The sequence below is a fragment of the Pristiophorus japonicus genome, chromosome 15 (genome assembly GCF_044704955.1).
Source record: "Pristiophorus japonicus isolate sPriJap1 chromosome 15, sPriJap1.hap1, whole genome shotgun sequence".
NCBI classification, from domain to species: Eukaryota; Metazoa; Chordata; class Chondrichthyes; family Pristiophoridae; genus Pristiophorus; species Pristiophorus japonicus.
In genome coordinates, this window is record NC_091991.1 from 30,530,837 (window position 1) to 30,557,794 (window position 26,958).

A 26,958-nucleotide genomic window follows, 5' to 3' on the forward strand; every position below is an offset into this window, starting at 1 on the left:
GATCATGGCTGATCATTCACCTCAGTACCCTTTTCCCGCTTTCTCCCCATACCCCTTGTTCCATTTAGCCGTAAGGGCCATATCTAACTCCCTCTTGAATATATCAAATGAACTGGCATCAACAACTCTGGTAGGGAATTCCACAACTCTGAGTGAAGAAGTTTCTCCTCATCTCAATCCTAAATGGCTTACCCCTTATCCTTAGATTATGGCCCCTGGTTCTGGACTTTCCCAACATCGGGAACATTATTCCTGCATCTAACCTGTCCAGTCCCATCAGAATTGGAGATGTTTCTATGAGATCCTCTTTCATCCTTCTAAACTCCAGTGAATACAGGCCCAGTCGATCCAGTCTCTCCTCATATGTCAGTCCTGCCATCCCAGGAATCAGTCTGGTGAACCTTCGCTGCACTCCCACAATAGCAAGAATGTCCTTCCTCAGATTAGGAGACCAAAACTGAACACCATATTCCAGGTGAGGCCTCACTAAGGCCCTTTCCAACTGCAGTAAACCTCCCTGCTCCTATACTCAAATCCCCTAGCTATGAAGGCCACCATACCATTTGCCGCCTTCACCGCAGTTCGGAAGCGCCCCTGGGATCACATGGGCCAGATCCTCCAATGAGAAAGCAGGATTCCATTGTAGTCATTTCCGAACGGAATCTGCTAATGACAAGCAATGGAATCCCCAAATAATTAAACTATTTCGACAACTCTAATAAATATAAGTGTTCTGATTTTCAAATTTAATTCAAAGTCCCTTCATTACACTAAATACGATAAAAATGTAATTTTGTATGTCGTTTTAAATAACTTTTCTTTAGAAATTTGTTAAAAATTCAACTGCTGAAAGTATAACCTGTTGCAGATATACATTTCTTTATATTTCTTTGCAGTTTCTCGAGCTGTGTGGGAGGAGATGGTTGGTGCTTGCTGGTGTGGCCTTCTTGCAGCTCTATCACTGTTGCTGGATGCCAGGTAAATACAAATGGCTCTTTTTTTATTCCTACATGGTTATGCCTTCCCAGTTAATAGACTGATAAAGCAGAGCAAGAAAATGAGGTGAATTCTGACAAGTGGCAAACAAATTTGTCAATATATGTGTCATATTTGGATCAGAACTTCTAGATGAGATCAAATATCAGAATCCTCTGTCAGGTATAGAATTTTTATGGGATTAAGTGCGATTATTCAAATTCCACTGTACCATTTTTCATTTTCAATGGATAACGTCCATATACCTAATGGGGGAAATTACCGGCAGCGTATTATTGTCAGGATTTTTCCAGCCAGGACCCCTTTCCATATCCCATTGATAATGCACTCTGTGACTATGTTAAGTTTTTTTAACTGATGCCAATGTGGGTTCCGAGGGACAGTAAAAGTCTGATGGGCTGTATTACTTTCATTCAACTGGTTTAAAAAAAAAAGTAAAGAACTGAGAAAGATTTACTCTCTAAATTACCAATAGTTAATCCTTTAATTACTTATATCATTACATAGCAACAGCGTGGAATGTCCAGAATATTAATGTGCATTCAGTAAAACAGACAGTGTAGTCTGCAGTCACCACTTCTAGCTTCACAGTGTATATTATATATATATATATATATATATTCTTAGGCGGTCCCTCGTATCGAGGATGACTTGCTTCCACATCAAAAAGGGGATGAGTTCACGGGTGTTTCAATGAAGGACCTGACATTCCAGGAATATATATGGATAACTGAAATGGCTGAATTCTGGTTAAAATGGTTGTTATAAATTGCTTCAGATTTATCCTTGTAACTTGGTTATGATGTGAGGGTCACACCCAGGTATCAATTTATTGATATATTGTAATAACATTCCCGGAAAGTTCCTACTGATTTCCAAAACTGGTTTGTCAAGATTATTCCTGATTATTTGGATAATTTTGCTCGGGTAACTATTCTCAAGACTGATGTGTATGATGTATTTTATTTCAATTTAGTATTTATAAAGGATTTTTCTTGGTTTTAGTTGCATGTTAATCTGCACCAAAGAGTAAGAATGCCCTTAGTTTGACTTGCAATTGGCTTAGACTTTGAAGTTAGTTTCGACTGTTGCAGCACACACACACAGTTTTGTAAAATCAGTTAGCTGACCTTCCCATGCATGTAATTACATTAGGGACTGGAGTGTGAAAAGGGAGAAGGTCTTTGAAATTCCTCTATTCTGGGGTTAAATAAATCTCTCAATCTGGGTGAGCGGGAAAGGACGTTTGGGCAGGGCCTGGTTTGAACAGACCTATGCCTGTTTTAATTGATTTTTCAGGTCCTTCTTTCATCCACTCTACGGACATCACTGAAAGAGGTGCGACTGGCAGGGTGACATCTGTTAGAGTTCCTGCCGTTTGCACGTCTGCTGCCCCAACCACAGTTAATGCCGACATGCTTGATCCTGGAGAAAGCGGGGTTAATGAAATTACCAAGGCTGGTTTTTCTGCAGCAATTGATTGCTGTCTGACCCATCACCATTGGGGAAAAGCGGCAATTTCAAAATTAGAGCATTAAAAATATTAAGATCCTTACCCAGCCCACTTGCATTGAAAAATGCTGCAACTGAGGCAGGAGTTTTAGATGTAGGTGCCTGCCTGGAATTTGCTAATGCCCCGATCCCAGAATTTAGGATCGGCACACATCCATATAGCAGGCGGAAGTCGCAGCACCAGCAAAGTCTGCATACTTAGATGTCAGCTGTGGCTCAGTGGGTAGCACTTTCGCCTTTGAGTCAGAAGGTTGTGGGTTCAAGTTCCACTGCAGAGTCGTGAGCACAAAAGCTAGGCTGATACTACACTGCAGCACTAAGGGAGTGCTGCACTGTTGGAGGTGCCAGCTTTCGAATGAGACGTTGAACCGAGGCTCCGTCTGCTCTCTCGGATGGACGTAAATGATCCCATGGCACTATTTCGATGAGCAGGGGAGTTATCCCTGGTGTCCTGGCCAATATTTATCGCTCAATCAACATAACAAAAACAAATTATCTGGTCATTATCACATTGCTATTGGTAGAAGCTTGCTGTCCACAAATTGGCTGCTGAGTTTTCCACATTACAACAGTTACCACACTTCAAAAGGCTGTGAAAGAGTCTATATAAATGGAACTTTTTTTCATCACTTTCAGCTGGGTAAAATGTGTGTTTGTATATCCCATCGTCTAACCGACCAGGTCACTTGTATGTGTGTTTTCTATTATTTCTCCCCACCCTTCGCATGTTCCTTTTTTATCTCTGAGCCCTTCTGTTCCAGCTGTGGGCTGAGAGGGTCTCTGATACCAGTCTTCAGCAGGCCACTGGAACAGATATGAAAGAATTTGTGCTTCATATAAAGCTTGCTCTGTGGGATGTTACTAAAGTGTTGCAGCACTATAGGTTGGCCGATAGCTTTGAATAGATTATCAAAGGAACTTGTACTTAGTTCTAACTGTAGAGGTAACCCTTAACACAATGCAAGAATTTGTTTAGTGTTGTGGTATTCATATAGCTAAATTGCAACCTCTAGTGGCAGAAGTCGAGTATCACATCAGCATTGTATTGAGCGCACTTTACCATTTGCTTCATAACTGGAATGATTTTATAGTATTGAGCTTGTAGTTAGTTCACTCACACATTTGCCACTTGTATGTACAATCTAAGTTTTTTTTTAAAATTGGCTATAAATCTTTAAAATGTTCAAGTCGTCAATTAGGAGCAGGATCAATCTTTCAAAAGGTCAATTGTGATTGCTTGTTCACTAAGTGGTTAAATGGATTGTTGCACTGTCTCTTCACCACTGGGACATCAGTTTCAAATCCAACTGACTGTTGAGATCTCAATGCTAGCTCTGAGGGGTTTGTGGTGAACTGAATGTAATAAGAACATTGCTATCCAGTGACCTCTGGTTAAAAGGTGCAGATGTGCAGACATGGGTAAGGGCCGGGTTAATTGTGGGTATGGTGTCTGCATGATTCAATAATCTGTACTCTGTGATGATGAGTCCACAGGAGGTGATTGGCAGGGTATCTGGGCTTCTACCACTTCTGTAACACATGAGTCACTGCCCAGGAAGGGGTGGGAGAAAAAGGTCAAAATCGGCATTAGTGAACATTACACTATTTTTGTGAATTGGTTGGTCTTTTGATTCACTTTTAATACCCATTATTAATACTAAATACTCCCAAACTAGGTAGCGGATGAGTTAGATGTAGATTAAGGTTCCCTTTACTCTGTGAAATAGTGTGATATTTCCTGTTCCAATGCCAAACATCCTGTGGTATGCCTGAGTTCAAAAGATAGCTTTGAACCACAGTGTTTTCCTCAAGCACAGCACACCTAACTTTGCCTCATCATTGACGGGCCATAGCTCAGCAACATTGTGCCTGAAGTGGATAGAATTTGGACAGTTCAACCTTTTCTTTTGCCTTTCGCCCTCTTCTCAGGATAGCAATTCATCCTCGAGTATGGTCCCAGGACACTAAGTGTCCTTGCTCAAGTGGTCACCTTCATGTGTGAGCCTAGACATTAAATGTCGATAACATCGGTGTCATCCAACTCTGGATCAGTTCCTATGGAGTGGAGGGTAGCCAATGTAACCCCACTTTTTAAAAAAGGAGGGAAAGAGAAAACATTGGTAGTGGGTAAAATGATGGAATCAATTATTAAGGATGTCATAACAGCGCATTTGGAAAGAGGTGACATGATAGGTCCCCAAGTCAGCATGGATTTGTGAAAGGGAAATCATGCTTGACAAATCTTCTGGAATTTTTTGAGGATGTTTCCAGTAGAGTGGACAAGGGAGAACCAGTTGCTGTGGTGTATTTGGACTTTCAGAAGGCTTTCGACAAAGTCCCACACAAGAGATTAATGTGCAAAGTTAAAATACATGGGATTGGGGGTAGTGTGCTGACATGGATTGAGAACTGGTTGTCAGACAGGAAGCAGAGAGTAGGAGTAAATGGGTACTTTTCAGAATGGCAGGCAGTGACTAGTGGGGTACCGCAAGGTTCTGTGCTGGGGCCCCAGCTGTTTGCATTGTACATTAATGATTTAGACGAGGGGATTAAATGTAGTATCTCCAAATTTGCGGATGACACTAAGTTGGGTGGCAGTGTGAGCTGCGAGGAGGATGCTATGAGGCTGCAGAGTGACTTGGATAGGTTAGGTGAGTGGGCAAATGCATGGCAGATGAAGTATAATGTGGATAAATGTGAGGTTATCCACTTTGGTGGTAAAAACAGCGAGACAGACTATTATCTGAATGGCGACAAATTAGGAAAAGAAGAGGCGCAACGAGTCCTGGGTGTGATAACATTGGTGTCATCCAACTCGATCAGTTCCTATGGAGTGGAGGGTAGCCAATGTAACCCCACTTTTTAAAAAAGGAGGGAAAGAGAAAACATTGGTAGTGGGTAAAATGATGGAATCAATTATTAAGGATTTCATTGAAGGTTGGCATGCAGGTACAGCAGGCGGTTAAGAAAGCAAATGGCATGTTGGCCTTCATAGCGAGGGGATTTGAGTACAGGGGCAGGGAGGTGTTACTACAATTGTACAGGGCCTTGGTGAGGCCACACCTGAAGTATTGTGTACAGTTTTGGTCTCCTAACTTGAGGAAGGACATTCTTGCTATTGAGGGAGTGCAGCGAAGGTTCACCAGACTGATTCCCGGGATGGCGGGACTGACATATCAAGAAAGACTGGTTCAACTGGGCTTGTATTCACTGGAGTTCAGAAGAATGAGAGGGGATCTCATAGAAACGTTTAAAATTCTGACGGGTTTAGACAGGTTAGATGCAGGAAGAATGTTGGGGAAGTCCAGAACCAGGGGTCACAGTCTAAGGATAAGGGATAAGCCATTTAGGACCGAGATGAGAAACTTCTTCACCCAGAGAGTGGTGAACTTGTGGAATTCTCTACCACAGAAAGTTGTTGAGGCTAATTCACTAAATATATTCAAAAAGGAGTTAGATGTAGTCCTTACTACTAGGGGGATCAAGGGGTATGGCGAGAAAGCAGGAATGGGGTACTGAAGTTGCATGTTCAACCATGAACTCATTGAATGGTGGTGCAGGCTCGAAAGGCCGAATGGCCTACTCCTGCACCTATTTTCTATGTTTCTATCCCCCAACTTGGTACTTTTTCAGCGTTTGCCTTCCCCAAGATGGAGGTACTGAGGCCAAATTGATGCTTAAAGAACATTGTTACAAAGTAAAACTGTTGAAGATTTAGAATGTGTTTAGGCACAGCTGAGTCCTTTGTACATTGCGTTGGGATTTGTAATTGTTCCCTACAATATAAAATAGATTGAATACAATATATACATATGTACAATTTTTTTGAAAAAAATGATTTTGTTTTTACAGCACGGATGAAACTGCCTCGGAAAACATTTTGAAAGCAGAAATGACTATGGCTTCTCTGTGTGGCAAATTGAGTCTGGTTACGCCAAGGGATGCCTTTATCACTGCCATTTGCAAGGCTTCCCTGCCCCCACATTATGCACTGACTGTTCTGAATAGTTCTTCTGGTGGGTTTCATAAAAGTGAGTAGCTTTTACATATTGCAGATTTTAGATTCTCATTTAATTGATAAGATTAAAGTTTTAAAAATATTTTTAAGGGAGAGGTTGTAGCAAATTACTTTCACATTGCTGAAGTTTGTCTGAGATCATATATTATACAGGGACTGTGATTTTGTTAGAAATGCAACTGCAGGCAGCTTCATATGGAATTAACTCCTGTTCTCACTTAGCTTCCAGCTAAGAGATTTTTTTTCTCCAATATGTGGTGGTTTTCCTCTGAGAAAGATCAATGATGAAGTCTTTTGCAGTAAATTAAGTCATCCTTCTTGCAATGATTGTCGCTGTAACTTCGTGGAGATATTGATTGAATTGTTAATTTTGAAGTACGTCATTGGATTCAGTTAGTAAATGCACCATCTGTTATGGTACTGAGTTATATGGTCACGAAAGACCGCCACTCTGCACTGAGGTAGCTGATGTCTGCTTGGCGGGGGGGGAGTGGGGGATGCGGAGCAAGTACAGTTGGCTTCAGTGTCCCATGGGCAGGAAGGGGATAAAGCATTAATAATCACTGCTCCTGGTCATTTTGCTGGAATGCCCATGTGTGTGAATACTAGGTTGCAAAAACAGGAGGCGGCCATTCAGCCTTCCGAGCCTGTTCTGCCTGCTATTCCTTTAGATCATGGCTGATCTGTACCTCAATTCCATTGATCTGCTCCATATCCCTTGATGCCCTTACCCAATAAAAATCGTATCTACCTCAGTTTTGAAAATTTCAATTGACCCAGCATCCACTGCCTTTTGAGGGAGACAGTTCTAGATTTCCACTAGCCTTATTGTGAAAAAATGCTTCCTGATTTCATCTCTAAATGACCTAGCTCTAATTTTAAGACGATGCCCTTTTTTCTGGATTCCCACCACCAGAGGAAAGCATTTCTCTGTATCTACCCTATCAACTCCTATAATAAAGTTAAACACCTCAATTAGATCACCCCCATAACTATTATATGCAATCTGTTCTCAGCCCTTTAAATTCAACCTTTTGAAGTCCTGGTATCGTTCGACTGAGTCTATGCTGTATCCTCCAAGGCCAATGTATCATTCCTGAGGTTCAGTGTCCAAAACTGAACACAGTACTCCAGATGACTTTAAGCTTGACTATGATGCCTTATGTGGTTGAACATTGCTGATGCTCGCACATGAGTACCATGAGTATCTGATGAACTGGACCTCAGCACAAGTCCCCCCCACCCCCAGGAGAGATGGGAAGAAAACTGAGAACACTTGCCATCTGACTGATGTGACAAACTGGTAGTGAAGTATTTTTGTGACTAAATAATGTGAATATCAGCATTTGGTTGGAACACAATTCAGTCATAATTAGATCAGTAAATTAGATTTAATTGATAAGTATTGGGACTTAAGTTAGCTGTGATTAGAAACCACCAAAGATGGCTGGATCTTTAAGACCATGTATAGTATTCATGTAAACAGTGCACTGTAGGAATCACATTGTTTCAGGATTCTTGTGGCATATTTAAAGCCACTAGCCCATTTTCTTGTTGAATTGAAAAGTTGTTGCAATTACATTGCTTCCACTACAGACATGCCCAGCTCTGTAGCCCTCATAAGATTGTAGCCAGATTTCATTACTGAGAGTGATAGCATCTATGAAGACTTTGTATTTAAATTTCCCTGAACTGTGGATACAATGGTATAAATATTGTCATGGCAATAGTGAGCCAAGAATCTTGAGTTTCCAAGATTCTATAAAAGGTCATTAAAATGTAGCAATTTGCAAGAGATAACTATAAATTCGCTCTGTTTTTCCTCATGCTTGCCTTGTCAATTTGGAACATTTCACACAGACATGCTGTTGCAGTAAAAACCCTGAGCTGCTCCAAACAATGTCAACTTCCTCACGACTCCATGGACACATCGGTTGGTTTAGGCAGAGAGTCGCTGAGTGGTACTGACTAGAAGGGTCCAAGGGCTTGACCCCTGGAGAAAGCCAGTCTTAGTTGGAGAAGCAGTGCAGACTCTGCAGTTGGCCTCATTGAACCTGGGGTAGGGTGGGGCAAATCATCCAGAGGTCCTGCTCATCACCATCCAGAGACCCTTGCTGGAGGTGCACACTTGTGGGGTTTTGGACAGGGACAGGTTTGGACTTCTTTGCAAAGCTTCTTGTTGTTGAGTCAGTACCTTCGAGAGGCGAGGCAACAATTGTTGAAGGAAAATATAAAAATTAACATTTCTTTTTAAAAGGTAAGATGCCAAGATAACAATCAGTTGAAACACTCTAAGTCAGATTATTCGACCTGTGGTGGTAATTGTGTTGAGGTGATTTTAGAACAGCTGTATTCTAGACAATTTCACATGTTTTGTAACTTGAAGATGTATCAGGACTTCAGTTCCCCTACATATAATATGTTCTTGGAGGACTTGACAGGGTAGATGCTGAAGGGCTGTTTACCCTGGCTGGAGAGTCTAGAACTAGGGGTCATAATCTCAGAATAAGGGGTCGGCCTTTTAGGACTAAGATGAGAAATTTCTTCACTTGAGGTTGTGAATCTTTGGAATTCTCCATCCCAGAGAGCTATGGATGCTCAATCGATGAGTATATTCAAGACAGAAATTGCTAGATATTTGGATACTAAGACAATCAAGGGATATATAGGGATAGGGCGGGAAAGTGGAATTGAGGTGGGAGATCAGCCATGATCTTATTGAATGGTGGAGCAGGCTCGAGGGACTGTATGACCTACCCCTGCTCCTGTTCTTACATTCTTGTGTTCTCCTTTCTAGCATACTCCATTCAGGGTCAAAGTGTGCAAATGATCAGCCCATCGAGTGAATCACACCAGCAGGTGGTGGCAGTGGGTCAGCCGCTCACTACTCAACCCCAAGGGACTGTTATGGTAAGGTACCTTTTCTCATTTAAAAAAAAATACTTTGGCACAGTACATTTCAGTTATTCATTTAACACAAGTAAAATCTTTTTTCTTTTTCTTCTCCAGTTGACTGCAAAGAATATTCAGTGCATGCGAACATTGTTGAATTTAGCTCATTGTCATGGATCGGTGCTTGGAACATCATGGCAGCTTGTTCTGACCACTCTACAGGTACGGTAAACCTCTTCTCACTTTATATTCAATAATAATGAGGTTTGTACTTGTTATACATTGGCATTGTTCTGCTTTTGTTTGCTTCAATAGCTATACTGTAATTTTCTGCATTTAGTGTACATGACGTGTAAAAGTTACCATGAAGTGTGAGAAGTGCATATGTGTGTGAGGCTCATCTCCCAATCCAAAATGGAGTCCTTTGGATGAGACATTAAATCAACACACTCATTTATATGGTTAGAGGGATGTTAAAGGTTCATGAAGAACAGGGAGTTCGCCTGGTGTCCCAGTCAATGTTCCCGCCTCAGCCAACACCACCCGAAAATGGTTAACTGGTCATATTTGATTGTGGGATCTTGCTATGGCCAAAGTGGCTGCCATCTTTGTCTACATAACCAAAGTCGCTGCGCTTCAAAGTAATTCTTTATGGGGTAAATTCAGCAATCCCATGTTCCCAGCAGGGAGCCTAGGTCAGAGAGTCCATGTTAGTGTTGTAGTGTTAGCTGTCCCACGCTCCCATTGTGTAAGGCTCCCCACTGGGAGCACTGAGTTTATATGCAGTCCCTTAAACATTTCTGGGAAACATGAGTGTTATCTAAATACAACAGATTATCTGGTCATTATCACATTGCTGTTTGGGGGACCTTGCTGTGTGCACATTGGCTTTTGCGTTTCCTACAACAGTGACTACACTTCAAAAGTACTTCATTGGCTGTAAAGTGCTTTGGGACATCATGAAAGGTGTTGCATAAATGCAAGTCTTTCTTTTACATACAAGGGCAGTAAAGTAGTTCTGGATTCTACAACTAGTTTGCTGCAGTTAAATATATATTCAGCATCTTGTCTCCCAAGATTTTGTTAGCTGTAAAATTGTAGAGCTGTAGTTCAGTGCAATTTGGCAGCTAGTAGCCATCCAAATGTTCAACATTTTGAAAGCATTCACTTCACACTGCAGGGGTAAGAATGGTGCAACGTAAGATTGTTTTTTTTAAATCTAACTCAAAATCAAATTGAAATGAAGGGGGTAGCACTTAAGCAATTCCATACATATAGATATGATTCAGTAGTACTGGAAGATCAGGGACACAGATCTGATGGAGTTAAATTGATTTGAGGAGACTGATTAGAGAGGAAGGCGGCTTCATTCAAGAGATGTAAAATTGCAAAGAAGCTATAATGGGAAGATTGAAGGGTAAGAAAGGTGGAATGCGACACTGGTGAAGACCACAAAGGGTTTCTTAATTTAAGAGGAAGTGGAGGAATCAGATGCAGAATCTTCCCCCCTGCCCCGGGCCAAATTGCTATATATAGCAGCACCGAATGTGCAGATTGAGAAAGGACATACTGAACTATCTGTACTCTGAAAGTCTCATAACTTTTGGGATTGTGATTTTGTCAGTTTATGTGGAAAGAACCTTTTTAGCTCATTTAATCTTTACAAACTGTAATTTTAGAGATATGTAAAAATAAAACATGAGAGTATAGTGTTTCTTCCGCTTTAACTCATAAGGACAATTTGTAATGTGGTTTTAATTTCCTCAGTGAGTTTGAATTCGAGTTAGTATTTACCATAGATTGGTTTATGTTGCTATGCTTCACGTACTTATTGCAGGGTACAGCAATAAAGTCCACCTTAAAGATCAGAACTTAAGTACACTAACTTGCTAATGATTAGAAAATCGATTGAATTAGTAGGATAATAATTTTCTAATTATTTGCCTATATTGGGAATTGATTTGGAAAAATCAAACTGCAAGTCAACCCTTTGACACTGTTTTGGTACACCATTGTCCTGGTTATATTAACCTGCTGGCACGAGTGAGATGCATTAAGCATCGAGGCTCAGATTGACAGTACATGTTGTGTTATATAGGGCTCAAGTTTCGTCCTGAGTTGCTCCTATTTTTTTGGAGCAACTAGTTTAGAATGGAGCATCTTAGAAATTGCAATTCTCGGCATTTAGTTTGCTCCAGTTCTAGTGAGTTAGAATAGTTCCATTTTAGAACAGATTTTTTTTTTCAAAAGGGGGTGTGTCCAGCCACTTACGCCTGTTTTGCAAGTTTAGGCAGCGAAAATTAACTCCAAACTAACTTAGAATGGATGAAGTGTAGCTTTTGTACGTTCAGAAAAACTTTGTCTACACTTATAAATCAGGCGTAGGGAACGAGAAATAGAAACTTAGAAAATAGGTGCAGGAGTAGGCCATTCGGCCCTTCGAGCCTGCACCACCATTCAATAAGATCATGGCTGATCATTTCCTCAGTATCCCTTTCCTACTTTCCCTCCATACCCCTTGATCCCCTTAGCCATAAGGGCCATATCTAACTCCCTCTTGAATATATCCAATCAATATGGGGGGGAAGGAAGTTTACAAATATTAAACAATTCACTTTTACAAATAAAGAGCCATCATCAATAATAAATGATAGATAAATCAACCAACAAATCAATCAACATTTTTTTTTTAAATCAATAAATAAAAAATTAAGTTTCTACTCACCGACTGCAGCACCGGGAGCCCTCCAACAGCGTGCTGGGACGGGCCCCACCCCCCTCCCCCCCCAGTGTCTCTTTCTCTGTCAGTGTCTCTTTGTCAGTGTCTCTTTCTCTGTCAGTGTCTCTCTCTCTCTGTCAGTGTCTCTCTCTCTGTCAGTGTCTCTCTCTCTCTCTGTCAGTGTCTCTCTCTCTCTCTGTCAGTGTCTCTCTCTCTCTCTGTCAGTGTCTCTCTCTCTCTCTGTCAGTGTCTCTCTCTCTCTCTGTCAGTGTCTCTCTCTCTGTCAGTGTCTCTCTCTCTCTCTGTCAGTGTCTCTCTCTCTCTCTGTCAGTGTCTCTCTCTCTCTCTGTCAGTGTCTCTCTCTCTCTCTCTGTCAGTGTCTCTCTCTCTCTCTGTCAGTGTCTCTCTCTCTCTCTCTCTGTCAGTCTCTCTCTCTCTCTCTCTGTCAGTCTCTCTCTCTCTCTGTCAGTCTCTCTCTCTCTCTGTCAGTCTCTCTCTCTCTCTCTCTCTCTCTCTCTCTCTCTGTCTCTCTCTCTGTCTCTCTCTCTCTCTGTCTCTGTCTCTCTCTCTCTGTCAGTGTTTCTGACAGCGGGAGGGAAGGGAGGAAGGGGGGTGGAGGAGAGGGGGAGGCTGAACCGGCCCCGCCAACGAGAGGAAGCCGGGCCGAGGACGTAGAAGCCGGTCTGCCGAAGACTTTGGGCGGGACCCGTCCCCAGCACAGTGACGGGCGGGGGTGCGTGTGAGTGGGAGCTGAACGGCGGGGTGGGGGTGAGGCTTGATACTGATCTTCGTCGCCCATTCGGCCCGGGCTCGGGGCAGTGTGCTTCTGGCCCCTCTCACGCAGCCTCGGGGGCGAGGAGCTACTGCACATGTGCGCACACTCTAGCGTGCATGTGCAGAGGCCCCGGCACTGTTTTCAGCGCCGTGACCTGGCTCCGCCCTCCACGCATTCTGCTGCGCTGCGCCCAAGGGCCTGGATCGACCGGACGGAGAGGAGAATACCAAGGTAAATAATAGGCGCCGTTTCTGTTCTTAAAAAGTCGGCACACCACACGGAGATGCACCGTTCTAACCCTGGGGGCAAACTTGGGCCCATACATTCTGCTTTTGTTTCTGGAGCACCCAGCATATACTACTGGGCTATATTGGCTGTGCATAGGTTATAACCATTTACAAGTGTATCATCTACATTTCAAGCTGATATTGCTCGGTAGGTATTTATTTCGAATTCACCAATTTCTTTTCAGATGTTCCAACAAAATTTGTGCGACGTTGTTAGCAACCTTGGGGTGCATAAAGTATTACTTTGTTTAATATTTCCTGATTTACAATTTTTTTTTTAAATTCCACATACTATTGTGTGGCTCCACAGTTAAACAGTGTGATCCCTTGGTTTATACACTTGTTTACGTTTTTTGTTTTTGCATTTGGTAGTGTTATTAAGTATTAAAATTAAAATTTTGAGTTATTAAGGAACTGAATTTAAACTTTCTTTTCACCAGCATCTTGTATGGATTCTGGGTTTGAAACCTGCAAGTGGGGGTGCTCTGAAACCCGGGAGAGCTGTTGAAGGACCCAGTACTGTAAGTAATGGCATTCTATTTGATTTGAGATTCAAGTTTTCTGTCACTTGCAGAAATGAAATGTTGCAGCAGAAGAATCAAAATGCATCTCTCGTACGTGTTTGAGGTGTAAAAAAAAAAGCTATTCAATTTTTTTAAAATTCAGTTTATAAGTGATACTAATATTTTAAAACCTTTGTATACATTAGCCCGGAATTTGAGGGCAGCGGCAAAGCAAAGGCATTTGTTGCTGGCCCCAAAGAAAGTTGCCCAAAGAGATCTCATGATCTCTGTGCCGAGAAGTTTTTTTTTCAACGTGCAAATGACTTCAGTGTGGTATAATGGGGATTCCCTAGCGCGATCTGCTGTGACGTCAGCAAGGTGCCGCAGCAGCCAATCAGACTGCTGGATTCTCACAGAAGGGGAAGCAGGAAATGAGAAGCTGCTTTTATCCTGACTTTTTAAAAATGTTATGGAGAGCCAAACAAAGATTGGGGCTCTCACATGGGGATCAGGTAGAACCTGAAATAACACAAACTTTTCAAAAAAAAATATTTTAAAATGTACTTTCTTAAAAATTGTGATTTTTATCATAATGGAGAAATTTGACATTCCACAAAATTAAAATTTGTTTTTCAGGGCCATAACATTTGTTTAGCAGTCAATATGCTGTTAAAACCCCAGTTACACCTAATCCAACAAGGTTTAACATTTAATGGGATATTTAACAGCGATATTACCGCGGAAAAGCCAAAGGGCTAGAAATTCTTTTTTTGGCCATAGCAGTATTTTATCGGAATTTATCGCCAAAAATACCGCTAATCACACCACCATTTTTTAAAGGCTTGAGTTTCGTCACAAAATGCGCCCAGCGGTAAAAAATATCGGCATTGCACGAGGATTTGCGCCGGAAACCATGGTCCTCACTTAATTTAGTCCGAGGCCGATTACCGCTGAGAGAGGCCTTGGAAGGGAGGAAAACACACACAAAAATAGCAAAAAGCAAAAAAATCACAACACATTTACAAGACCCTTAACTAAGTAATCGCTGCAAGAAAATTTTAAAATAAAAACTTGAACTTGCCTTTTTTGCAGATCTTCATATGTACTGCCGTTTTTGGGTCCGCAACGCAGGCTTTTCTCAGGCGCTTTTTTTCAACCAAACGACCAATTTAAAGCGATAGTGTTTTATTTCATGCACGCCGGCGGTCCGCTTTTCAGTGGTATTTCGAAACCGCCGGTGCTAGACTTTGGCCAATTTACTGATCACCTTTTACCACCAAAAACAGCGAAATATCGCCAAAAAAATGGGCGCAAGGCTGGGGGTGGGGGGGGGCGCGCCAGTGAATGACTGGCTGCAGCAACAGGATTTCCACGTTCAGATGTGCAAGCGCTACATCCTGAAGCTACAGTCAGTTTCAATGGAGTAATAACGATGAATGCTGTTAATTTGCCATTATTACCCATTGCAAATTCCGACCCATTAAATAACAATTTTAAATTTAATGTCTTCAAGTGATTTTTAAAAATCTTGGAGTTCAGAACATAACACTTGAGCTACACTCTGCTGTTAGGCTTTTATAGCACTATATGAGCTTGTTAGCCTGCCTTCTTGTTCATGCTATATATTGTATAACTAACTAATTTATGGTTTTAACCCTCTTTTTAGGTTTTGACCACTGCTGTCATGACTGATTTGCCAGTGATTTCAAACATACTTTCAAGACTGTTCGAGAGTTCCCAGTGAGGATTGTCTCTTGATAAACAAAATTAGTCATTTTATTATGGGCTATTGCAAACAGTTTGATAGCTTGTGTTTTACATCTCTTTTGAAGGTATCTTGATGATGTATCGCTCCATCATTTGATAAATGCTCTGTGTTCCTTATCGGCTGAAGCCATGGATATGGCATTTTGGAACAACAAGGTACGAATGAAAAGTATCTATCGTTGCTGGCTCGTTGTGTTTATAGTTACCTTGAGAGCTGCTGTATAAATAATCAAATGTTTCTGCCACTGGGGTTTCTGTTTAACTATAGTTTTCAGAACACATTTCGAAATCTCTCACGGGGAGAGGAAATCTGTGGTCGTTTGCAGAAAATTAGGAACTGAGACCATGAAAAAAAATGTTAAATAAGAGCAATGAAACTTTCATACAACCTTGCATTTTTTTGCTGGACACTTGATTTATTTTAAACATGCTCTAAAACACTATTTTGTAAACCATATTTTGCTGCTTCTCACTAACTTTCACTGCTCAAATTGACACTAACTTGTTTTCCCCCACCCAAGTTAGAATTTTTACCTGATATTCAGTGATAGTTTCTTTCAGATAACCGTCACTGAGAATCGTAGGGGTTCACAGCACAGAAGGAGGCCTTTCGGCCCATCGTGTCTGAACCGGCCAAAAAAGAGCTATCCAGCCTAATCTCACCTTCCAGCTTTTGGTCCATAGCCTTGTAGTTTACGGCACTTCAAGTGCATATCCAAGTGCTTTTTAAATGTGATGATGGTTTCTGCCTCTACCACCCTTTCAGGCAGTGAGTTTCAAGATCTCCACCGACCTCTGGGTGAAAGAAAACTCTCCTAACTCCCCTCTAATCCTTCTACTAATTACATTAAATCTGTGTCCCCTGGTCATTGACCGCTCTGCTAATGGAAATAGATCCTTCCTATCCATTCTACTAGGCCCCTCCTAATTTTATACACCTCAATTAAATCTCTCTCTGCCTCCTCTGTTCCAAAGAAAAGGACCCCAGCCTATCAAATCTTTCTTCATAGCTAAAATAAAATCACACATCTTTTTTATACATATCAATGCAAGTAGTCTTTCTTTTCTACTAACTACTAACCACACTGTATTGATTTTATACCAGTAGCTGACCATATTCTGGCATTTCAAAATTTGAGGTGGGGGGTAGGGGAGGGAACCTGAATAGTTACACTTCAAAGAATAGGAATATAGTTTTATCTGAAGACTTAATTCAAAGTTTCATTTTAAACACTAAATTTCCACTTTACTGTGTCACTAATGTTGCTTAATTCCAATTATTAGACAATTCAATTTCTTTTAGTGGAAAAAAATTGCTGAAGTATAAGGAGTAAACTATATCCCCAAAATAACTCGGCCACAATTGTCACTTCAACTTCTGTAATTCTTGGAATGACCTTGTTGCAATAAATTTAGTGAAGCACACAATATCGAGATGCTGAACAAGAGCCTTTTGTGTACAAGGACTTTTTGTTTTAACTGTCAAACAGTTTTCCAGGTACACGTGCTGTCTGAAATACTGTTTGAGGATTTCACAAGCGTCCAAATTTTTCACAAGTCCAAATTATTGCTATATGTGGAACATAGGAATTCAGCCCTTCAAGCCTATTCTGTCATTCAGTTACAGCATGGCTGAGAGGAGATTTGATAGAGGTGTTTAAAATCAAGAAGGCTTTAGATAGAGTAAATAAATAGAAACTGTTTCAATGGCTGAAGGATCGATAGCCAGAGGAGACAGATTTAAGCTGATTGGCAAAAGAACCAGAGGCGACACTGGGAAAAACCTTTTTACGTAACGGGTGGTTAGGATTTGGAATGCACTGCCTAATAGTGTGTGGATACTGATTCAGTAGAAGCCTTCAAAAGGGAATTGGATAAATACTTGAAGGAGAAATGATTGTACAGATATGCGGAACGATCTGGGGAGTGAGTGGGACTAACTGGATTGCTCTTCGAAAGAGCTGGCACAGACTCAGTAGGCCAAGTGGCTTCTTTCTGTGCTGTACTAGTCTATGATTCTAATCTGTATCTTAATTCCATCTGCCTACCTTGGTTCCATATCCCTTAATACTCTTTCCTAGCAAAAATCGAAACAGTTTTGAAATTTTCAATTGACCCTCAACCTCGACAGTTTTTTGGGGAGAGTGTTCCAAATTTCCACTACCTGTGTGTGAATAAGTGCTTCTTGACACTGAACAGTCTAGCTCTAATTTTAAGGTTATACCCACTTGTTCAGAACTCCCCCACCAAAGAAAATAGTTTCTCTCTCTCATCACTTCCCTTGATCATCTTAAACACCTCGCTTAGATCACCCCATAATCTTCTACATTCAAGGGAATACAATCTGCAACCTGCCCTCATAATCTAACTTTTAGCCCCGGTATCATTCTAGGAAATTTGCTTTATTTCTGAAAGTTGATAACTGATTTATTCTTTAATTAGGAGCCTTCGCTATTTGCTGTTGCTAAGTTGCTAGAAACAGGATTGGTGAACATGCACCGGATTGAGATTCTCTGGAGACCTTTAACAGGACACCTCCTGGAGGTAATCCTTTTCATTCTTTGTGTGTTTGTTAACTGTTGAGTGTAACTTGCATCAGAGTTAGTGTGGGTGTGAATAATTTTGATTCAGTAAATATATGTTTCTCACTTCGTTTTTTATAATATTAATGTGATATGTAGCAGCAAGTGGCTTAGAGCACTCAGTCCTGGTTATTTCAGAAAGTAGGGAGGAAGAATTCTATTAAAATTGCATAAATGCCAAATACTGGGAGTATCGTTTATAAGCAACACGTTTGCAATCTACCAAACACTTCAGAAATAAACCTTGTTGTTTATCAAATCTTTAAAAAAAAGAAACATTTACGAGCCGACATTTAAATGGATTGGGTGATGGAATGGATTTGAACACCATAGTTTCCAACTGCACAATGAAATGAACATCCCACAAAGTAAAAATAATTTGAAAGTTATATTTCTACTTCCAGTGGACATGCTTCCATGGCGAATTACCCTGGAATGGGACTCTAATTGGCCAGAGAGGCAGTAAGAAAGAGATGGTCTTCTAAGGCACCAGCTGAGCTTTACTTTTGGGTTATTGAGAGGGAGCATTATGCTGCATGTAACCTCTGTGTGCCTGAGATGGAAATGCCCGTTGCTATCATTGGTTGTTGAGAGGAAAATATTCATTATTGGATCCTTTATCTTTGTGAGCATATCATTTAATATTTGATAAAGAACATAATATTGAGATTCTATTATGTGGGGAAATGTGTCTTGATGACGGATGTGATAGCCAAAGACTTAGTACACAATATGGTGGGATTTTGTTGTGGTTTTGTTTTTCATGATTATTCCGAAATAGCGCAAATTTTAACCATCTATAAGTTAATGAATCTGTAATGATAGTGGTCTGACAAGTTATGAAGTGGAGTAATCATTAAAAAGTAATCCACATCAAAAGTTTCCTTCACGTCGTTGCCAGGTGAAGCACTTTGAATTGGTGATCTTGCCATGTTCTTTGTAACCTGTGTCAACTTCATGTTGTCCCTTTTCTGTTTTCCTTCCTATCGCTTCCTCTTGTTGTCTTTTGCAGAAGGTAAGTTCTTCCCCATTATTTGAGCATCCTTGACACAGTTTTTGTCTCTGAGCCTTATACTTTAGTTATGCTTGTAAACACATTTTCCTCTTGGTTCTACTAACACATTCCTGTAGTTCAAAATTTTAAATGTACGCTGCATTCAAGCAGTGCAAATTTGTGCTGTTGGATAATTCATTCTCAGTGGAGGATATATATCTGGAAAGGTTGGTGGGGTGAATTCCACCTTCAAATCTGGGAAGGATTGAGGGAGCCCATCGGAATACAGAGCTGCGATGTTGAGATCTTGCATTGTGGGAGACTTCATTCTGATATTTGTTTAAAATTCAGTATCTCTCCCAGGCTTCATGGAACGACACTGAGGGATACTAGATCTACCCAGAGATAGGTCAATCTAAAGGATTGCATAACAAAATATCTAGTGCAAGTTGGTTTTATGCTTTTGGCAAAATAACTCCAAGATTGAGAAGGAACTTGCGCCTTTCACCACAAGACATCCCATGTGGCGGCTGGTGTGCAACGGCCACCACATGTTAAAAAATCCACGCACCGGCATCTTCCACCCTTCAGGATGTAGTTCGGGACCTGGAATATTAGGTCCTTCATTGAAACACCTGTGCACTCATCCTTTTTTGGCGTGGAAGCAAGTCATTCTCGGTTTGAGGGACTGCCTATGATGATGACATCCCAAGTGCTTCACATCCAATGAAGTGTACACTACTTTTGCAGTATAGTCACTGCTGTTATGTAGGCAGCTGCCACCGCCAGTGTGTGCACATCAAAGTTTTATAAGTAGCAAATGAATGCATTGCCAGATAATCTCTCTCAGTGGTGTTGGGCGAGAGATAAATGTTGGTCAGGACACTGGGAAAGAACTCCCTGCTCTTTTTCAAATAGTGCCACGGAATCTTTCATGTCCACCTGAAGAGGCATAGAGTTTAGCCTCACTTAAACGCCATATCTCCGACCATGCCACATGCTCTGCACTTGTATGTCAGCCTAATTTCTGGGCTCAAGTCCTGGAGTAGGGTTCATACCCACAATCTTCTGACTCAAGTGAAAGTGTTACCACCAAATCAAGTTGGCACTGAATCTGATGGGAGTCACTTTCGGACCAAAGCAATTTGAAGGTAAAGGATATCTCGCTAGTCTAAGGAAATTTAATGCTGGTTGTAGACTGTCAAAAATCTGAGCAGGTAAATGAAAGAACACTTCATTTGGAAATTTGGTCCTAGCTAACTTTTTTTTAAATCCGCTTTTCTTGGCCACTTTATCGTCCCACCTGTTCCTCCTCTCCTCACCAGATCTTCACAGGCTAGCACTTCCATCAGGCTTCACTGGATAGCATTTTGGAGCAGGGATCCGCTGTGATTTTTCCCGTCTGGTCCAGGGGTGCTGAGAGTGACCCTTACTGCTGTGCCAGCTCAACACTAACTGTATGAAGTACCTAGGACCTTGAGTGACTGAGCTACTCATTGAATAAACTCACTGAGCAATCAGTGGAGTTCAAAACCGAGCCTTCAAGTGTATAGATTGGTAGTGCACCGCAGAATTTATAAACCTCCTGTTGACTATGTGTTTCTTTTAATTCAGATGGGCTGATAAGTGGCAAGTAACATTCATGCCATACAAATGCCAGGCAATAATTATCTCCAACGAGAGAGTGTCTAGCCACCTCCCCTTTACATTCCATGGGATTACTATCGCCGAATCCCCCACCATCAACATCCTGAGGATCACCATTAACCAGAAACTTAACTGGACCAGCCACATAAATTCTGTGGCTACAAGAGCAGGTCAGAGGCTGGGTATTCTGCAGCAAGTGTCTCACCTCCTAACTCCCCACAGCCTTTCCCCCATCTATAAAGCACGTCAGGACTATGATGGAATACTCTCCACTTGCCTGGATGAGTTATTTTTATAATTCAAAAATTTCTAAGCACTAAATTCCCATTTTGTGCTATTTAAATTGCTTAATTTGTTCTTTGTTAAGCACAAAAAACAATCTGGACTGTTAGGAGAAAGCCGTATATGTATCAGATCTGACTGCTGACATTAAAAAAAGTCTAATTGGGGACATTTCTTTTCACTTGACATTAAAACCAGTGAACTTCATAACCTTGTGTCAGAATATCAATTCAGCAGGTAATTAAATGGAGCAGATCACATGGATGACTTGAGTGTTATTTCAGAATGGAGCTGGGAATAACAGCCTGCGGAAGTACTCCTGAAATGTAACGATCCCGATGGCGCAGTTTGCCTTTAAGCAGCTCCGTATTGTAATGCACCTGATGACTGTTGCATTCTAATCCACGCAAAATTATTTTTGTTTTTTCATTTACTTGAAATAGCATACCAGTGGCCTATAAAATTATCATCTACACTCAGAATAAATAGTATATCACATGGGCCTGTTGTAAATGTCATGGACATGAGGGAATTAAACTGTCTTCAATTATTGTTTAAATTGGGAAATAATTTGAAGGTTTCAGTAAAATGTGATTTGTGAAACATTGGTTCTAAAGCTAGGGGTCATAGTCTCAGGATATTGGGTCAGCCATTTAAGATTGAGATGAGGAGGAATTTCAACACTTGCGGGTTGTGAATCTTTGGCATTCTCGACCCCAATATTCATTGAGTATATTCAAGGCTGAGATAGATTTTTGGACTCTAGGGGAATCAAGGGATATGGGGATTGGGCGGGAAAGTGGACTTGAGGTGGAAGATCAGCAATGATCCTAATTGAATGGCGGAGCAGGCTCTCTGGGCCGTATGGCCTACTCCTGCTTCCAATTCTTATGTTCTTTTGGTTCCTTTGGGATCTGGTTTGTATTCGGTGCCCTTTTGATTCTGGGACTTTGTGCCGAAGGATTCTTGGCTGTATGAGGTATGTATGTTAGCTGCCTGTGTCATCTGGAGCGGGAACAACAAAGAAGGTTACCTACCTGACACTAATGCTTGTAATGAGGGTTGATTTACACTCTCCAGTTTAGTGTTGGTGCAGATTGGTTTCCACTTTACACCGTGCTAATCTTGTCTGGAGTTGAAACCCAGCTCAACTCCGGAGTGGAGCAGAGTTCACTCCCTCCCCCAGGGCATCTTTCTTCACTTTGTTCTACTGTCAGTTTAAGATGTAATTCCACATTCTGACTGCATTTATGCCATTACTGCAGCATCAGCAAAAGTGACGCTGCCTTGCCCTGACACCACAGTTGTATTGTGAATCTCCTGAGTTCAGGAAGTTACGCAGTTCTTGAGTTTAATTTAAATTTACTAATGGGTTTAAGAGGTCCTCCTGGGAATTTTCATGATGAAATCGACTTGTGGTGGTTGGACAGTACAGCTAATAATAGTTGCAGTGTGATGTTATTACAGATGTAAAATCTTACTTGGGACTGTGAAAATAACAGATATACAACAGAGTACTTTGCAATGTGCTCTTGCTAGCATGTTATCGATCCATTAATTTAGGGGAAAGTTGCTTTTTTAATGCGATTGAGAATCCTAATAGCACTTAAAACAAAATCTTGCTGCTTCTATATTCTCGGGCTTTGAATGTTGGTGGTGGCTAACCTTTAAGTTGGTAGTTCAAGAGGCCTGGTAAGAGCTTCCCTGTAGGCAACAGTCTGCTTCGGAGGGGGGTGGGGGCAGGGGAGGAATAGCGTGTGATGCAAAAAAAACCTAAGCCATGAATTATATTTATAAACTTGATATCCTGCTGGTAGTGTGCATTCAAAATATCAAAACTTTTGAAAACTGGGTTCTACTTGATCCATTAGAATTTTTCTTTTTAAAATTGCACAAACTTATCGGTGAGATAATGGCCCTGAATTTGCGGCCCCTATGGGCACATACGAGGTACGCACGTGGCCCTAGGAGCCCCGCAAGTTCCAGGTATGCGCAGCGCATGCGCCTAAACTCAGAACTTGCAATCTGTCAAAAATCCTCCTGACCGATCGCCCGCATCTGGAAGTAGAGGGCCTCTGCGGGCGGAGAGTTTGGGCTATTTGCCCACATTCTGCCCAGCGAATGCCTATGAAAATTTTATGACTGATTAAAAGCAGCTTTTATCAGCGTAAGACTTTTAAAGGACAGAAAAAGAAAATGTTTTCAATAATTTAAACATTTAAAATCCGATTAAATAAGCTAAGTTTATTTTTAGAATATGTAAATTTATCTTTCAAAAACTTCAATTATTGTTTTAAATAATTATTTAAATTCCATTTTTATTTTAAATATGTGATGTTTTTAAAAATGTATTTTAAGTGTGTGTGTTTTTGGGGGCTTTTTCTATTCATACTTATGGTGATTCCATACATACGGAACTCACCACAAGTATGAATGGGAACACCCCTACTTTGATTGGTTGGGCCAGCCCACGTGAATCACCTACGTTCCTGGAATACGTGGGCCTCTACGCAAGCCTTCGTGTAGAGGCCCAAGACCAGTAATTTAAATGGAGAAAAATTGCAAAGTGCTGCAGTACAGAGGGACCTGGGGGTCCTTGTGCATGAAACACAAAAAGTTAGTGTGCAGGTACAGCAAGTAATCGGGAAGTCAATGGAATGTTGGCCTTTATTGCAAGGGGGATAGAGTATAAAAGCAGTGACGTCCTGCTACAACTGTACAGGGTATTGGTGAGGCCACACTTGGAGCACTGCGTACAGTTTTGGTCTCTATATTTAAGGAAAGATATACTTGCATTGGAGGCTGTTCAGAGAAGGTACAGTAGGTTGATTCCGGAGATGAGGGGGTTGATTTATGAAAATAGTTTGAGTAGGTTGGGCCTATACTCATTGGAGTTCAGAAGAATGAGAGGTGATCTTATTGAAACTTATAAGATAATGAGGGGGCTCGACAAGGTGGATGCAGAGAGGATATTTCCACTCATAGGGGAATCTAAAACTAGGGGACATAGTCTCAGAATAAGGGGCCGCCCATTTAAAACTGAGATGAGGAGAAATTTTTTCATTGAGGGCTGTAAATCTATGGAATTCTCTGCCCCAGAGAGCTGTGGAGGCTGGGTCATTGATAATATTTAAGGCGGAGATAGACAGATTTTTGAGCAATACGGGAGTAAAGGATTATGGGGAGCGGGCAGGGAAGTGGAGCTGAGTCCATGATCAGATCAGCCATGATATTAAATGGCGGAGCAGGCTCGAGGGGCCAAATAGCCTACTCCTGCTCCTATTACTTATGTTCTTATGTTAAATCTCCGAACCTCCCGGACCATCAGGTAAATTCGTAGAAATTTTTCAGGTTGGAGGCATCCACCCGCAGGAAGCCTCCGACCGCAATTTCTGGGCCAGTGTGTTCAAGGTTCTGCACGTTTAGTTTCTTAAAACGTCTTGCTCCTGCTTTATACCTAAATGTTTTTTTTCTATTCGTTTTGCAGGTGTGCCAGCACCCAAATGCCCGGATGCGGGAGTGGGGAGCAGAAGCTGTGACCGCTTTGATAAAAGCTGGACTGTCTTTTAAACACGACCCACCACTATCCCAAAATCAGGTTCGTTCAGCATGAAAAAGAGAAGAAATAGATTTTGCAACCCATTCACTCAGAACACTGCTATTGACTAGAGGACAGAAGAGCTGCATCTTGCCCCAGGCCTCATGGCAATCTAGCGTGCGCTTGCAGTGCCCTTGTTACATTCTTATTTATAGAAGAACAGAGTACCAATCAGGCACCTCCTTAACTGAATCCCACAACCGATCCATTCCCATTGTAAATTTGTCATTTCAACCAAATGTAGTGAAGTGGAACAGGTTGCACTAAGGAAAAACATCACTGACTGAGAGGTTTTGAGACCTGAGGCAGATTGCAGAGGGTCCTTGCTGTGTATCAGCCCTAATACCTGCAATGCATCATTAGCTTCAAAACTGCATCTCACTAATCTTTTATGGGTTTGTGATAGTTGACCAACATTCTTTGCCTTAAGGAGTCATCTCTGCACAATTGTCTGTGGCTGATGGCCAAAGCTTATTTTCACTTTGCTGAGCAAAAACATATGAAGTATACAAATACAAAATTAAAGATGGTTCAGTAACCCATAACATTGGCCTTATTTGAATTCAATTGATTTATAGCCAACTATGGTGGCAGGAGAGCAGGAATATTTTCCAGAAGTAAATGAATTGTTTAAAGCACCAATTCTGCTGTGAATCTGCTGAAAATCTATAACAAATGAGCGACACACTCCGATTTTGTCTAAGTTGTGCTTTAGGTGGGATTTTAACACATGAACAGCTCGGATTTATACCGGTTTTACCATCCTCTGTTTTACAAAATGGATCAGTTGGTAACGCAGTGTGCCACTGAACCATACAGAGCGGCGGGTCCCCAGGTGAAGTCAGGAGCGGCCTTGGCTGAGAGTCCTCTTGCAGTCAAATAGCCTGCAACATTAAGGGGTCGAACTTGGTGCACTCGCCGCTGACTGCCAGCGAGTTTTCTGGGTGGTCTCCCCTCTGAGCGAGTTTGGTGGAGGCCTCCCGCCAGCCGGGAGGGAAGATCGCTGGGAACCGCCTGCTGCCGCGCAATTCACGTAAGTGTCCTCCCACCCGCTGAACTGCCAGTTTGATCCTGGCAGTCCTCCGCTGCAGCAGGGGGAAGGGCGGAGGCAGATCTAATCTCAACAGTAAGTATGAAGACCTGCAAAAATGATTAGTAAACTTATTTTATTTATTTTCCAGTGATTCAGGTGGATGAAGTTTTTCCAGTGGGTTTTTTGGGAAATTTTTTAATTTTATGCATTCCACCACCCCCCCCCCCCCAGGGCCCGACTCAATCCTCGGTGGTAATTTGCTGAGGATTGCATTTAGCACCGAGATTGAGTATTCCCGCCCGCTGCCGCCCAGATTCATGGCGTAAGTTGTATCTTTGCCGCCAGGCGGTCTTTCCAGGACTTTTCCACGAAACTCCCGCCCACAGTACCGTCAGGTATCCCAGCGGTCCTTTGGGCGGAACTTAGCTTCCACCAAGTTCGGGGCCTACGTGTCTGGACTCTTGGTTGAGATACCAGAGGATACCTAACCTTCATGGACCTGCACGCCTGTGTGAGTCACTACCTTCGGGAGATAACCTACTGAACCTGCCTTTTTCTTTTCTTTGTGTTTAAAATAAACTGTCTACCTTTCGTTTTCTTTAAATTTTGCGATTGAAATACAGCTATTAAGAAGCAACATCATTTCTGACGTCCTAAAGGCTGTGTCCGTAGTTTCTGTATTCTTCATTTGCGATTCGATCTAGAAATTGTGTTCCTTGCCACGGTCTTATTTCTCGGTGGCTTTTTGGCTCGTGTTAGCTCTGAATTCTATTTCATATTTCCACACAGAGGTTGCAGTTGCTGCTGCTGAATCCACTGAAGGAGTTGTCCAACATTGTGCACCCTGACATCCGACAGAAGCAATTGGAGTGCGTGCTCCAGATCCTGCAGAACGAAGGCGACAGCCTGGGGCCTGGCTGGCCACTGGTGCTGGGAGTCATAGGAGCAATCCGGAATGACCAAGGGTCCGTAGGAACTATTCTTTCTTAACCCCGCTGTCTCTCCCCTTCCACCTACCATAGTGGAGGCCTGCATCAGTATTCCCACCCATTGCGTACAAGTGTGCATGCTTTGCTCCTGATAATTCACAAGGCCTTTCCTGTGCGAATTTCAAAACCTGTTTACAGCTGCGTTTATAGCATGCATTTTATTGTTTGTGCTTTTTATGAAATTTAATATTACATAACTTTTAATCTTGTGTACACAACATAGAATGTCTGAAACTACAAGAATCTGACACAGATCTAGAAAATGTGACTGTTGTATAAAGCAAAAGATATCCAGCGCAAAGTTAATATGGATTCTTCATGTTGAAAACATTTTTTAATGTTTGCTTTATGCAATTTTAATAAA

The 26,958-nt window shown here is 41.6% G+C and overlaps 1 protein-coding gene across 4 annotated transcripts in view; it reads left to right on the top strand.

Annotated features, from left to right (window-relative positions):
- Positions 1-26,958, top strand: part of mon2 (MON2 homolog, regulator of endosome-to-Golgi trafficking) — a 164,181-nt gene that overhangs the window by 88,755 nt on the left and 48,468 nt on the right. For all 4 annotated transcript variants that reach the window (XM_070900267.1, XM_070900268.1, XM_070900270.1 and 1 more), the window contains 10 exons: positions 897-978; positions 6,361-6,539; positions 9,324-9,436; positions 9,536-9,640; positions 13,640-13,720; positions 15,369-15,442; positions 15,535-15,625; positions 17,912-18,013; positions 24,462-24,572; positions 26,395-26,570. In XM_070900267.1, coding sequence (XP_070756368.1) covers positions 897-978; positions 6,361-6,539; positions 9,324-9,436; positions 9,536-9,640; positions 13,640-13,720; positions 15,369-15,442; positions 15,535-15,625; positions 17,912-18,013; positions 24,462-24,572; positions 26,395-26,570 — 1,114 coding nt within the window. The remainder of the gene's footprint in view (positions 1-896; positions 979-6,360; positions 6,540-9,323; positions 9,437-9,535; positions 9,641-13,639; positions 13,721-15,368; positions 15,443-15,534; positions 15,626-17,911; positions 18,014-24,461; positions 24,573-26,394; positions 26,571-26,958) is intronic.